Below are 14798 nucleotides of genomic sequence, written 5' to 3' on the forward strand. Positions count from 1 at the left end.
CCTGTCTTGTGAAGAAGTGTAGGACAGGAGTCTCTCAAAGGAGCTGCCAGTGGCTCAGGCAGGTGGCTCAGGCAGTTGGCACGTTCCCTCCTGTGTCTGGTTTAGTGATTGCCAGAACTGATGCTTATTCATAGTCAAAAAAAAAAAAAAAAAAAAAATCCGAGCGTGTGTTTTCATTTCTTTTTCTGTTGCAAATGGACTTGAAATTGTTGCACTCTCAAAACTGGAGACCTCTGCCCCCTGTCCTCTTGGATCACATCCATTAATGGCTGTAGGGAGATTGCAAAGCTGTTCCTCATGTTCCCTTCACCTCTCTGTGGGCTTTGGCAGTTCTGTCCAGTCAGGCGTTTTGGCAGTATTGAGAGCTCTTGGTCCCTCAGTCCACTCCATGAGTGAACTGGAATTTTCAGAGGCCATTAATCCAATCTGCCCTTTGCCCTGGAGTCAAGAGCTTTCACAACTAACTCAAATCAAGAGTGGAACATCTGAGGCAAGAAAATTCCAGAAAATTGTAGAAGTTTAGGCATATGTTGCATTATGGGGTAGCATTTGGTGCCTATAGGCTTTGGGTGTAAAACCTCTGAGAAAAGAGAAGAAGGGGAACAGGTTGATGGGGCATGTCTGTGTTTTCCACGGGCAGAATTCTTGTGTAGGTGACTGCCCTTCAGAGCTTAATATAATAGGAGACACCAGTGGGAAGAGGGACAGGGAAGACCAGCCTGGAGACTTACCATGTGATGCTCCAAGGGCTTCAGGAAGGAGCAACTGAGACAGTCTAGCTCATGGACCTTTAGTTATGACCCTTTTAATCAGCCTCAGATTGAAATGAATCCCCAAATACTTTGTTTTTCAGAGACATTTCTACCAGCCAATTTGGACGCTGGTGGGCGCTGGTGCCAAACAGTTGTCCTCGTCTGTTCAACCCACAGCGAGTGTGATTCCATCCGGTGTAGAGTGGATCAAAGCTAGAGTGGTTGAACTGAACCCAGACAAGAGCTGCATCCACACAGACAGCGGCAAGGAGGTAACCCCTGGGGTCCTTTGGTTTTTGCTAATCTGAGGGGTTCTTTGGAATGCATGGCTGTTACCAGACTGGACAACTTCATGGTGAGAGGGTGATATACATGCATATGTGTGCATGTGTATGTGTTTAATACCTGAGACGGGAGGGTGTGTGGTGAGTGGAGGAGGGGACAGAAGGAAGGGCTGAGTGATGTTGGGTTAATAAATGAGCAACTAAGACAAGTATTTGTGAACACCTACTCTTTGCCCTATTGCTTGACACAGTATCTTGCACCTGCATGCTTACTGATCAAATACTACTGCTATATGTTAAAATAGCAGGCACCTTCCTCTTTTCCCCTCTGAAATAGCCAGCTTCTCTACCTGACAGCTCAACTCCCAGAGGAAGGGGATGTTGGAAAATATCCATCCCAGTCACACTAGGGAGAGCTGTGCCAGAGTTGGCAGTGGTCCCCAACCTTTTTGGCACCAGGGACAGGTACTCCTATGCAAATCTAATGCCCGATGATCTGAGGTGGAGCTGAGGCGGTGATGCGCTGGGGAGGGGCTGCGAATACAGCTGAAACTTATCTTGCTTGTCCGCTGCTTACCTCCTGCTGTGTGGCCCAGTTCCTAACAGGCCCGTAGACCAGTACAGGTTTGTGGCTGGGGGCGGGGGGTGGGGGCAGGGTTTGGGGACTCCTGTTGTAAGAGACAGGCATGACATTGAGGTTTGTGCCAGGGCTAAGGAGAATTGCTGTTGCTGAAGCTTGAGGCTCTTAATTGCTTAGCACCATTTAGAAGTCTCCTCCCACTGCCACCACCCAGGGATCAAAGCTTTTCAGCAACTGTTGCCCCTGTGTTTAAGGGGATGAGAGCAGGATGCTGAGACGACAGGCTCAGAAGCCATCTGCAACGCCATGTCCTCTCCTGTGCTGCTGAGCCCATGGCAGCAGCAGGCAGAGCGGCCATTATGCTGCACCTTGCCTGTTCCAGGCTCCCACGGTTCTTGGGCCCTCAGGGTGTTATTGGTCTTAATATAGTGCTCCCTCTCCCGCTGAATCAGGCACTCTGGCATTTAAACAGAATTGCAGAATTCGAGAGTCGGTGGCAATCTGAAAGATTTTCAAGTCGACCCCTTTCTCTGGGCAGGAGCGCTCCTAACCTTTCCTTGGGTCATGGATCTTTTGAGTACCTGGTAAAAGCCTGTTCTAGAAAAATGCAAATATAGTCCCAACTTTGCATTAATTTTAAGGAGTTCAGAGATTCTGTGTAGCCTCTCCTTAAACACTGATCAAGATTACCTGCCTGTCTCCTGGCTTCTCTTCCCTTCCCCTTTCCACAAATATTTATTAAGCATCTACCGTAAGCTAGGTACAGTTTTAGGCACATAGAAATGAACAAAAACAGACAAAAGTCCTGACTGTCCTGGATTTTATATTCTAGTGGAGGGGACATACAATAAACAATAGACATAAGTATGTTATATAGTGTGTTAGAAGGTGATGAATATTAATGAAAAATAATAGAGCCAAGTAATTGGGATGGGGACATGTTGGGGTTGGGGGGGTTGAATTGAAAGTTAGTTGGTATTTACACGTCTCAAGGTCAAAGAGTTCTCTAACATTATCCCTCTTCATTTCTTAGACAGATTATATGAAAGTTCTGCCTTTAATGGGTCAGAATGCACCTTCTCATAACCTTTCCTATTCTTTCTCAGGCTCCCAGGGTGTTTGTTATTGGACTTAATACCTCCTGTCTCGTTCCTTGTTCTTTATGTAGTGTGGAGAGGATGTTTTCTCTGTTTTCTGTGGAGAAAACCCTCAACTATTTTAAGATGGTTCTCATAGTCTGTGTCAGTCTTCTCATCAGATAGACTTGTCCTCTCATCCGTACTTCTCTCAACTCTTCCTTATATTTCAAGGTCTCCAGTCCCCCAACCACCCTCTTTACCCTGCTTTAGACATCGTCTAGTTTGTTAGTACCTCCATGAAAGAGGTGCCTGGCAGAGTAAGCAACTCTATAGAACAGCCCAGAACAGAGTGGCACCATTCTGTCCCACAACTGGATATCGCCTAAGTTAGCATTTGCCTTTTTAGCAACAAGTTGCCACAGTGCTGATTCATGCTGTGCTTGAGATCAATTCAAACCTCTGGGTCATTTTTTCACATGATCCACTGTCAAGTTAAGGCTTCCCTTATCCTAAAATAAATAAATAATATTTAATATTTAGTATATATTTAATATATAATAATTGTTTATTTTAATTAAATTAAAACTTTGTTTTATTCCCCCCCGCCTCCCCCCCATTCCCTTTGATGAACTTCCTTATTTCCTTCAGCATCTCTTGGGGAGCAGACTGAATTAAACACAAGATCGTTCTCAGTTCACAAAATTGAACTTTGGCATTCATTTCCCTTTCCAGTCTGCTGCCAGCTCATGGGGCCAGGAGACTTGTGTCCTATAACCCACATCACCCCTCTGGTACAGTTGCCTCCTTGATCAGACCCCTTTACATTACAGGAATAGCTCAGAGCCCTCTGTGGTTGTGTTTGTGCTCATCTTAAGAATCGTAAACTTGTCTCATCTCTTAAGAATGAGAGGCACTAATAGGTGTTCTCACTTCTGAGCCCTGCTTAGACTGCTCAGGCTTAGACCCTTAGGGAAGTTGTCTTGATTTAGGGCTGGGGAAGAAGTTGGTAAAAACGGGTGGCACTTTCTTCCAAGATTTTTAAAGCAAAGGTATTCCATAGTCAGCTATCAGAAATCTGCATATTGCATCTCATGGGAGATATTATCTTGGTTGAATTAAGTGGATGCTCAAGAAATGTTGCTATTATTATTTTTAAAAGAATACAAAAAAGAAAAAGGAAATATTTATTGAGTACCCACTATGTGCCAGCATAGTTCTAGACTGCTGACTGAAAGCAAGTTTGCAATCTGTGAACCCATGTTGATGCTCTTCTTTATCTAAATTACTAAGAGATATCTATTTAATAGATGGGACTAGAATTTTGAAATGGATGAACATCCTATTTATTAAGTTGTTAGTTTCAGAATTTACCTCCCTGACTCCTTGTATAAAATTAGAATATATGCCCATATTTAGCCTTCTGGCAAGGTCTGCACTTTTTTCTGCAATTGCAAAAAAGTCATGTCTACGTTTTTGCAATTCTTTAGAGTTTAGATCATCTAGCCTGGACATTTGAACTCATTCAAAGCCTTGAGGCTTTCTTTTCATTCTTTGCCACTTTAGGGTTTATTCTTCCTTAACACTTTTTTTCATGATCTTAAGTTTATCTGTTATTACTAGTCCTAAAAAATAATCCGTGTTATGGCTCTAATAGAACCATCAAGGCACGCACAAACCAAAGGCTTTCCTTGTTGATGGTGTTCATATGTTTTATCTGTATATCATCACCTCGAGACCCCATGCCACCTCTGACTCAACACAGTTCAGTCAGCTGTTTAATGGGCCTGGTACATTTTCCTACAGAACAAGTAATTTCCGGGTACCCACTGTCTATGGATAGGCAAATCATATGGATGATGATGTATATATTATCTATCCACTTCGATAAATTGTATTTTTCACAAGGAACGGGAATCAATCATCCAACCATTCATCCATCCAACAAATGTTACTGAATTCCTCAGTTTAATTTAGTGGCTATGCTGGATTCTAGGAATATAAAGAATAAGACATAGCCTTTATCTTCTAGGCATGTCCAATGTAGTGGGGGAGGACCTTGTTGCTATATAACACGACAAGTGCTATAAGCATTATGTACACTGTGCTAAGGGAGCTTCCAGAAGGGGTCAGCGGGGAGGAAGAGAGTCAAAGGAAAGCCTCACTGCAGAAGTGACCATGGAGATGAATCTTCTGGATCCCAGGGCAAGGACTCTTTTAATGACTTGCTCCTCTTGACTCCCTAGTCTGAGCCAAGTTGTCTCGTGTCTTGGAATCCCTTCTCTTCAACTGTGATCTGCTCAGCTTATGTGTTCTGCTTCTCTATTTAGTAGAAGAGGGAGACATTCATACCTGTTGCTTCTTTCTGGGCTCCTCACTTTCATCGCAATCATTCTCCATCTCCATTTTTCTAGGCAAGTCTTTTTACTTTCCATCCTTTTTGCTTACACTTTATAGCTTCAACGTGTCTTCCTCATGATCCTAACTAAACCCACATTTATATCATGATAAATATAGAGCCGTTTGCTCTCAGTATGAATAATCACAATGCTCATATTTAAAGAGGGGACTTAAAATTCCAAACAGATCATTAAATAAAATCAGGCACATTGTATCGCATCCTTTTCAGTGACACTCAAAAGAGCAGTTTCTCAGTTATGATACTGATCCATCCATATGACAGATCAGATTTCCTTGGGATTTATACAGTACCTCATAGATTTTAAGGAAAGTCGATTGTTTTTAAGATTAGAAAGTCCTTCTACCATTCCTCAACTTGAAAAGATGTTAACACAAACACTGCACAAAAAGTGTGGACTCTTCGCTGTGGAGTCTTAAGCCCTCAGAAGATGGGCAGGTTATACAATATTTGTGAAGCACTGAGCTGTGGGGCATCAGAGAACAGTGGCCATGATGGCAAAAACTTGTATGTGAGTCCCTCCCTACTGCTCTGCCCGCCACCCACCCACACAAGTCATTCACATTAAAAAATGGAAACATGGTGTTGGCCACACACATCTGGGGCCAGGGTCAGCCCTTGGACTTTTTGGATCTTGATCTAAAATAGCATTGTTTTGTATTGCAGATCTCCTACAAATATCTTATTATTGCTCTTGGAATCCAGCTGGACTACGAGAAGGTACTGTTTTAAACTTCTTCTGTGTTCACTGACTTATTTATGCCAAGATTAAACTGTATTTAGTGGCTTTATATTCATTTTGACAAGAAAAATTATTAAGAAATTCTCTCCTAGTTTTATTTCTCAGCAATATTTTTATGTTTTTTTTTTTTTAAAGTTCTCTAAGATTCTGTCAATGATAATATGATATAGCTCTCAGCTTTAATCAGAGTTAAGCATGTCCATGACTTAATGGGAATTCTTGCAAAAGGGCAGCCTTTTCTATACTTATAAGAAAGCTACCTTTCTATATAGGACTGAGTGGGTTGTATTACAGAATAAATTTTCCTCTGAAAGTAGATTTAGATTATGAATTTTTAAGCAGACTTTAAGGGTTAAATACCAGCAGTTAGTTTATCAGAAGCTAGAAGGAATTCTGGGTTTTGCTATGTAGAAGCTGGGTTTTTTGGTACAAAGTGACTGACAAAATAAATACTACCCTAGAAGTTCCTTAAATCTCTTTTTTTAGTGAGCTATGGAGCCAGATGCTGTCTGACAATTGTGAGATTCAAGTTTAGTTTTCTAAAACATCATGGAGTAAGTCAATAATTATGGTTTCCAGAAGTTTGTTGGGGACTCTGGATAAATAGTTGAAGCACATAAAGTATAGTGATAACTAAGTCACAAGCTTCAGTAATGTGATACAGGCAAGGGCCTCATCTGAGTTGGTTTTCAGTAAGGGTTTTTGAAGTGTTTTTGCATAAAAACCCAGAATTGTGACATGTGGCAGAGGGTGTTGGCAGTGTCCTGGGTGTGTTCTGTGAAGGTTCAAAGAAGCCATGAGTTAGTGTGAAGGTTGGGATGAATTTGAGTCATGGTGCCATGGTCCTGAGTCTCTCATAATATCAAGCTATGGAGTAGACTGTATGGAGAAAGGTGCCAATTACAACATCTGGGAGGTCCATGTCTCTTAAAAGAGCCCCAGAAGTGTTGACTTAGCCAAAATGGTGCATCTCCATGGTACTGTCCACTCAAGAGTCCCAGTGCCATGTGAGGAGGACTGTTTAAGAGATCAGTGCTGAGAATCCTTAGCAGCCTCTTGCAACAAACCAAGAAACCATAAAATTTAAAAGTAGCTATTATTATGGAGTCTATACTATGTAGCAGGGATCATGCCAGGAATCTAATATTGATTCCTTACAACTACTTGTGAGATAGGTATTTTTATCTCCACTTAAGAGCTGAGGAAACTGAAGCTACTCTGTTACCTCATACTCTTTGATTGCAGACAATAGAATATTCAGATTTTTGTAAATAAAAAGAGGACTTATTTGATGAGTATACCAAGGTGTCTGGATCTCCAGGACAGGAATGTAGTTGAGCCTCCAGAAGGGCTAAATCTCCAGTCTGGGTTCTGTTGGACCTTGGGCAGCCTCTCTCTGCCCGGCTGTTCCTGCTTCTTTCTCCCACCAGCTCCATGGGGTCTACACCAAGCAGTGTCCTGATCACTGGCCTGATCAGTGGGACAGGACAGTCCACAGCGTCCAGCATATAGCCTATTACTGTGCAGCCAAAGTAGGGATCAGATCTCATCTCTTCCTCTGATTCCCCTGCTCTCTCTGCTTTAGAGTTCCCAGAGAAGCACCTTGGATTGGATGAGGCATCAAGAACTGCCCTGTAGACCAGGTCTCACTAAAAGGAGCTTGGTTACTACCTTATGGCACCTTTCCCCTTAACAATAGCTTCTTCAGACTAGAGAGAAACAATGAAGATGATAAGAGATCAGCTATTTTTTTATTGCTTGGATAGTGAGTTTTGCTTTGGGAACCAGGAAGTATGGAAGTCCTGTGGGAAGAGCCCTAGGCAGTGGTCAGGGGCCTCAGTTTCTAGTTCTGTAAGATTCTAGGTAAGTCTCTCAACCCTGTTCTACCTCGGTTTCCTTATATATGTCTATGAGTGAATAATATTTCCCTCCGAGGAGTACAGTGAATATCCAATATTAGCATAGAGGTGAAACTGCAGAAACATTAAAATGTAAGGTGATTTTATAATAGTAAATTATCGTTGTTGAAACTGCTAATATTACAACCACTTAAACTGCAGCAGGAGTTATGATCAATAATCAGAGGAATTGTTGCACTTAACATTGAGTGTTATAGAGGAAACCATAGGACTCTGTTTCTTTGAGACCTGAGGGATAAGTGTCAAGCGACTCTGAAGGTTATGGCCCTATGTTATGGAAGACAGCTTGGGGAGGTTCTGAAGGACCAGCTCATCTTATGACTGTTTTTTTTTTTTGAGGGTTTCCTGCTCTTTCTAGAAGAACTGGTGCCTGAGTCTCTTAACTTGGTCTGTGCCATCTTTACTGCATTCTGTGAATCTTCAGACATTTAAGACAAGTATCCAGTTAATCTTACTGGCAGAAATACACTAACACTGAGCACTTACTATGTGCATGTCATTTTTTGAAGCACTTTACACACATGGTCTCATTTACTCCTGCCAACAACCCTACTTTTATCCCCATTTTGCAGATTATGAACACAAGCTTCTCAAGCCTCACTGTGCATCAGAGTCACCTTGAGGACCTATTAAAACAGATTTCTGGGCTTGTCCCCAAATTCTTGATTCAGTAGGTGTGGGGTGAGGCCTGAGAATGTACATTTTCAGCAAGTTCCCAGGTGTTGCTGGTGTTGCTGGTCTGAAGGCCATGATTTGAGACCCGCTGGCTTAGAGATATTAGGTAATTTACCCTGGGTCACAACACTCATAAGTGGAAAAGCTTGGACTCAAGCCAGGTCTGTGGGGTTCCCAAGTTTGTGTTTGTAATTACCTGCTTTTACTAAGAGTTTTATTTGGTACAACCTGATGAAGGGTAATTTAAGTTTGCTCTTATTGACAGTGTGGCTCTTGGTTCTACCTGTCACTCTTCTTTCCAGTAAGGCAACTGGTTCTCTTAAAAGGAAATATGGCTGATTTTTTCTCCTGACTCTGATGGTGGGAGGAGACATATTCAGATCATGGTCTCAAGGCAGAAGAGTTCCCTTGGTCTGAGCTCAATCTGCAGCTTGACTGGTGACTCCAGGTGTTATAGCGTTGATCTTAGCAGATCCATCACTCACCTGCCTTCTCCATTGTGTGTGAGTACTGGGGGCTAATAATTGTACTGAAATGCTTGTGAGGTTGTAAACATGGCAAAGAGCAAGGACTCTAAAGCCATTTGCACTTTGGTCAAAATGTTTTTCTTCGTGTGCTTTGTTGCAGATTAAAGGCCTACCTGAAGGTTTTGCCCATCCCAAAATAGGGTCTAATTATTCGGTTAGGACAGTAGAGAAGACATGGAAAGCTCTGCAGGACTTCAAGGAGGGAAATGCCATTTTTACCTTCCCAAATACTCCGATAAAGTGTGCTGGAGCCCCACAGAAGATCATGTATTTATCAGAAGCCTATTTCAGGAAGGTATGCTTCCTTTTCGGGGACAGTGACTAAGGAGTGGGGGCAGATGATGCTAATTCAGTGATTGCCAGAATTCTATTTTTATCCATGTCAAAATACCTTTTCTATTTTTAAATTTTATTATATGCATACAAAATTATAATTGAAGTTTATAAAATTGAAAAAAGGAAGAAGTCATAACTCAATTGTTTTAATTTAGCTCCTGTCATCAATTTAACTTGGCCTTCCATTTTTTTCTATGTGTTTTTTTTAAACATGGTTATAATCATATTGTACATACAAATTTAAATGTGTTACGTGTTAAATAGTTTTTGTAACATATTTTTAATGTATGCATAAAAGTCTACTGGGGAGATATGGTAGAGATTGTTTAAATATTTCCATATGATGAGACAGTTGTTCATTTTTATACATAATAATATCCTCAACTGCTCCCACTCAAGTTCAAGGCTATGAATATTTTCTGGTTCTTGATATACATTTTTAGGAGTAAAATAGGCAAAATGCCAATTCTAAAGGCAAAAAGTTGTTCACATCGAACTTCAAACCTCAGTGGAAAGAGATATTTGGATGGGATCGTCTTCTCAGCATCCCTCAAACATTTTCTGTGTCAGAGCAGGTGTTTGCAGCTCAAGAACACATGCTGTGAAGCATGAGTAAGCTGCTCTTGCCCTACTGCCCTTGTGTGGAATGTCACATTTGGTTTACCAAAGTGTGGTTTTTACCTGAGACAGTGGCAGAATTCAAAGCATCCTGTGGTTCTGTAAAGGGGCAGGTGGGGAGAAGGGGAAGGGAAGATGGGACTGGAGAGGGCTTGAATGTGTGCTTGGAACCTGGCACCGGGAAGGCTGTCACCTGAGTCACATAAACTCCATGGGGCGGGGAATAAAGGAATAGTTCAGTCGTTTCTGGGAAAGGCCGTTCTGGGTCATGAGAATTCCAGGCTGGTACAGCCTTTGGAGGTTCTTACCTATCTAAGTTCTTTCAAATAGTGAGATCCAGATGAGCAAATCCCAAATGGAGCTGAACAAAGGAAAAGAGTAAGAGACCAGCTGTTTCTTCCCTCCTGGGAATTCTCTGCCTAACTCTTTTTTCTCAGTTCTTGGATGACCTGAGAGAAATTTCTGTTTTAGGTGTTTGGGCAAATACTAGTCTCTTGGAAACATGAACAGTGACTAGAGTGTATGAGCCAAGGGGACATGGGAGCTTTGTCTTGTTTGCTGCTGTCCCCTTAGCACCTAGAGCAGTATCTGGCCAACTCTGGGACCTCAGTAAATAGGTATTGAGTGAATGAACAAATGCATATGTGAATAAGCAATCCAACTCTGTTTTTACCTGGCCTTCAATTGAACAGTGCCCACCTTACCCGCCTACTCAACTGTGTACTTAGTTGTTGTATTATTGACAGAAAATAAGGAGGCAGCAAATTGGTCCACACCTTACCCCACCAGGGTATAGTGATGGGGAAAGCTGGCAAGGTCTCTTTTCAGGTCTCTTTTAATTCTTGTTTAGGTTAAAACAAAAACAAACAAAAAACGTGGCTGGAGTAATGTGTTGGTGTTGGTTGTTTCTATTCTTTCTTTTTTCTTAGACAGGGAAGCGATCTAAGGCCAATATCATTTTCAACACTTCTCTTGGAGTGATTTTTGGGGTTAAGAAGTATGCAGATGCCCTGCAGAAGATCATCAAGGAGAGGAACCTCACTGTTAACTACAAGCAAAACCTCATTGAAGTCCGAGCTGATAAACAAGAGGCTGTTTTTGAGAACTTGGATAAGCCTGGAGAGACCCAAGTGGTTTCAGTGAGTGGCAGGGTTAAGCTGTCAGCTGAACAGTGTCATAGATGCAGGGGACACCGCGGATCCTGCTTCCCTGTCCTCCATCATTGTGTGCTGGGGGAGGCTGGTTACAATGAGCATCTTAGGACAGTGATAGGGGAGAAGGTAGACCAAAATGAGTGGGGAAGAGAAAGAAGTAAGAGGCTATGTCCATGGCAGTCAAGAAGTGTTTGTCTATTGGTACCAATTAGATTTTTATCCTGTTTTGTGTCTCTCCTTTTCTTGGCATGGAGTCACTTGACGCAGCCAAATATTTTATAACTTCATTTACTGCCTAGAGTTCAGGAAAGGCTTTCTTAAATGCAGGATCTGGCGATTGTCTCAGTTTATGGCATGGGTATCTCTCACTTCTGGAAGAAGCTGTCTTTAAACATCTTTCACCTGTGCATAAAAGGAAGCACTTAACACTCCTTGAAAGCTCTGCACCCTATAGGGAAACATCTAGCCTTTGTGTATCGCCTTGGCTTCTATGTGTCTGTTTCTCCTTCAGTGAGTGGGGAAGTACTTTTGGAGAGGTATGCAAAGATTAAGAACAAGATGAAAAGGTGTCTGGAGACGCTTGCATGGAAGAATCATTTGCTTATATCATTCTGGCAAGAACTGTTAGCAATGAGAAAACAGTGCACAGTCATATTTTATTCATTCAGCATTTTTAGAGGAATGAAGGGTTCCATAAAAAGCAATTTTGAATTGAACCAAAGACTAATCTTCTAAACATCAAAACTTCACATTTTAAGGTTTTTAGCTCATGCTCTTTATGAATCTATTGCACACACCTTAACCGTGGAGTGAATTGGCTATCATTTAAAATGTTACCGATGATTCAAGGTCATAATTTTTAAAAACTTTTATTTGGAAATAATCTCAACTTGGAGAAAGTTGAAAAAAATAAAAATAGTAAATGTATAATATACCAGAAAGCTGTATATAGCCCTTACCTAGATTCACTTAATATAGTTTTATCCCATTTGCTTTATCATTTAATTTCTCTTCCTCTACCTTGCCCATTCCCCAAAGCATTTAAAGGTAAGTTACATACATCATAACTCTTTACCCCTAAATACTTCACTGTAAATTTCCTAAGATATAGGGGTATTCTTGTGCACAACCATAGTATAGCTACCAACTCAGTAAATTTAGTGCAGATACAATACTTTAATCTAACATTTGTATTTAAGAGTTTTTGTTTTTGTTTGTTTTTGTTTTGTCAATAGCGTTTATAGTACCTTTTCTCCTCCAGGACAGAACCCAGACTGCAGTCAGGTATTGCATTTCTGTGATGTCTCTTTATCTTTCCTTAATCTGGACTGTTTCCAGAGCCTTTCTTTGTCTCCTATGACACTGGCACTTCGAAATAATACAGTCCCACTCCCACCACTTTTAGTTTTAATAGAATGTTCCACAATTTGGGTTTGTCTATATTGTGATTCGTTTCAGGCTATGCTTTTTAGACTGAAATGCTGCATAAGCAATGCTGTGTCTTTCTAGGGTAACACATTTGATAGCACACAGTGTTCCTCTTCCCCTCACTGATGGTGTTCATTTTGATCACTGTTCAAGATATGGCCCAGTTTCCCCACTGTGTAATTATCCTTTTTCTCCCTTGCTACTAATAAGAAGTCTATGGAGAGACACTTTAAAACCATGCAGACATCTTATTCCTCATTAAAGTTTCCTCCTGGCTTTCGCATCCACTGATGATTTTTGCCTAATCCAATCTCTACTGTGGTGGTTGCAAAATGATGATTTTCCAACATTTTCTCCATGTTTACCAGTAGGCCCTTGGCATTCTGTCAGTAAAAGCCCTCCCTTCTCTCTTAATTAATTCATTATTGGTTTGAACTCATAAATTGTTGTTGTTGTGGTGGTTTTTTTTTGTTTTTTGTTTTTTTACGCAATGGTTTATAATTCATTATGGTCCCTAATTATTTTGATGCTCAAATTGCCCCAGATTTGGTCAAGAAGTTGCCTATGTCCTTGTGACATGTCCCTGTTGAATTTTGGAGCATGTTCTTGCTTTCTGGTATCACAGGATTTCTAGGCTGATCTAGTATCTAGGTGCCCCAGCTCAGGGTCATAATTCTGAATAGCTCTTATGTACTTATGTTCCAAGGACCTACTGGTGGTTCAAGGCTAGTTATTTCCTTACAGAAGGGTCCTCAGACTGCTCTGCTCTTTGATTTTGTATGTATCCTTTTTGTGGTTTTCCAGTTTTCTTCTTTCCTAGTTGTCAGGAAGTTATAAGTGACATCGGAGGTCCCTCCAGCTTCAGCTCTTTTAAATTACTGCTTGTAATTTTTTATTGGCTGGAAACGGAGATAGCCAAATGTTAAATTTTATGCAAAGTAAAAGTGAATGGGCTATGAGTGAGGAACCAAAGAATACTTTTATGAGCAAAGTGTGTGAGCTTGAGTGCATGAAATTCATTTTGTTGTTTGGTCTTTTTTGCTTAGGTTCTCAGCTGTGTTCTGGATAGTTGAGGTTGCAGATAGGGACATGGATAAATATATGAATATTGCTCTTCTAAGAGGATTGTAAAGAAAGAAGATATTTGTGTCCTTTTTGGATTATAGGATTTTGGGGCAGATTGTCTTTCCAGACCCAATTCCACTCTTAAAATTTATATTTAATTTAAAAAAGTTATAGTTAGCATTGGGTATGTAGTCAATATTATTGTAATAGTTGTGTGTAATGCCAGATGGATGCTAGAGTAATTGGGGGGATCACTTCATGGATTATATAAATGTCTAACTTTTTAAAATTTAAAATAAAGATAAAAAAATTATAGTTGACATGCAATATTATATTAGTTTCAGGTGTACAACTTAGAGATTAGACATTTATATAACTTATAATCACCCCAATAATTCTAGTACCCATCTGACACCATAGTTATTATAATATTATTGACTATATTCCCTATGCTGTACTTTACATCCCTGTGACTATTTTGTAACTGCCAGTTTGTACTCCCTAATTTTATCTAGCAATTTCAAATTGATTCAAATGTTCACAAAAACATTTCATTAAGGTGAAAACTTTAGCATCTTAAGACAGTCTCGACCTTGTGAGAGTCAGTAGTCTCCGGTTTCCATAAGGAGGCCTATGCCCTCATCGGGGCTTGGCAATCATCAATGGCACTAGGAGTTAGGAAGGTGCCTTGTATTTATTCCTACTCTCAGACAACTATAAGCTTAATTAACCTTAAGGAAGAGAAAGTGCTGCAAATGGTTGGTGCTCCTCTACAGGGTAATCTTGGGTGGCTCTTTAGGAGAGTAGGTCCGAGGTTGGGTATGTTATTGAATAAAAAGAATGAAAAAGATGAACTGCTAAAAGTGGAAGAGTTGGACATAAACATAAAAAACATTAAATGAGCCATCGAAATTGATCAGGATGGGTCAGTGTACTATTGCCAAGGGTAACCTTGATAAAGATATTTGGGGGAAAAAATTCACCCTGCCCTCTACACTCACTGTTCAGTAAACTCAATACTGAATCAGACCCCTCCTTCTCTAAAGTGCTAGGCCATATTCTTACCACCCTTTATTTTAAGTTGGTGTTTTGACAGCTTCCTTTATTTTGAGAGTTGACCCATATTTGGGAATGGCACTTACAGACCAGCTCCTAACATGACCTTTATGAGTTTCAGGGACTCTGAGCACCTCTTTGCAGTACCAGACTTTACAAGTCAACAG

The 14798-nt window shown here is 40.7% G+C and overlaps 1 protein-coding gene across 4 annotated transcripts in view; it reads left to right on the forward strand.

Moving 5' to 3' along the window:
• SQOR (sulfide quinone oxidoreductase) overlaps positions 1-14798 on the forward strand; it is a 38108-nt gene that overhangs the window by 14778 nt on the left and 8532 nt on the right. For all 4 annotated transcript variants that reach the window (XM_011355062.2, XM_023527834.1, XM_023527833.1 and 1 more), the window contains 4 exons: positions 854-1024; positions 5778-5831; positions 9075-9269; positions 10858-11067. In XM_011355062.2, the coding sequence (XP_011353364.1) occupies positions 854-1024; positions 5778-5831; positions 9075-9269; positions 10858-11067 (630 nt within the window). The remainder of the gene's footprint in view (positions 1-853; positions 1025-5777; positions 5832-9074; positions 9270-10857; positions 11068-14798) is intronic.

Source organism: Pteropus vampyrus, unplaced genomic scaffold (assembly GCF_000151845.1).
Source record: "Pteropus vampyrus isolate Shadow unplaced genomic scaffold, Pvam_2.0 Scaffold19, whole genome shotgun sequence".
Lineage (NCBI taxonomy): Eukaryota > Metazoa > Chordata > Mammalia > Chiroptera > Pteropodidae > Pteropus > Pteropus vampyrus.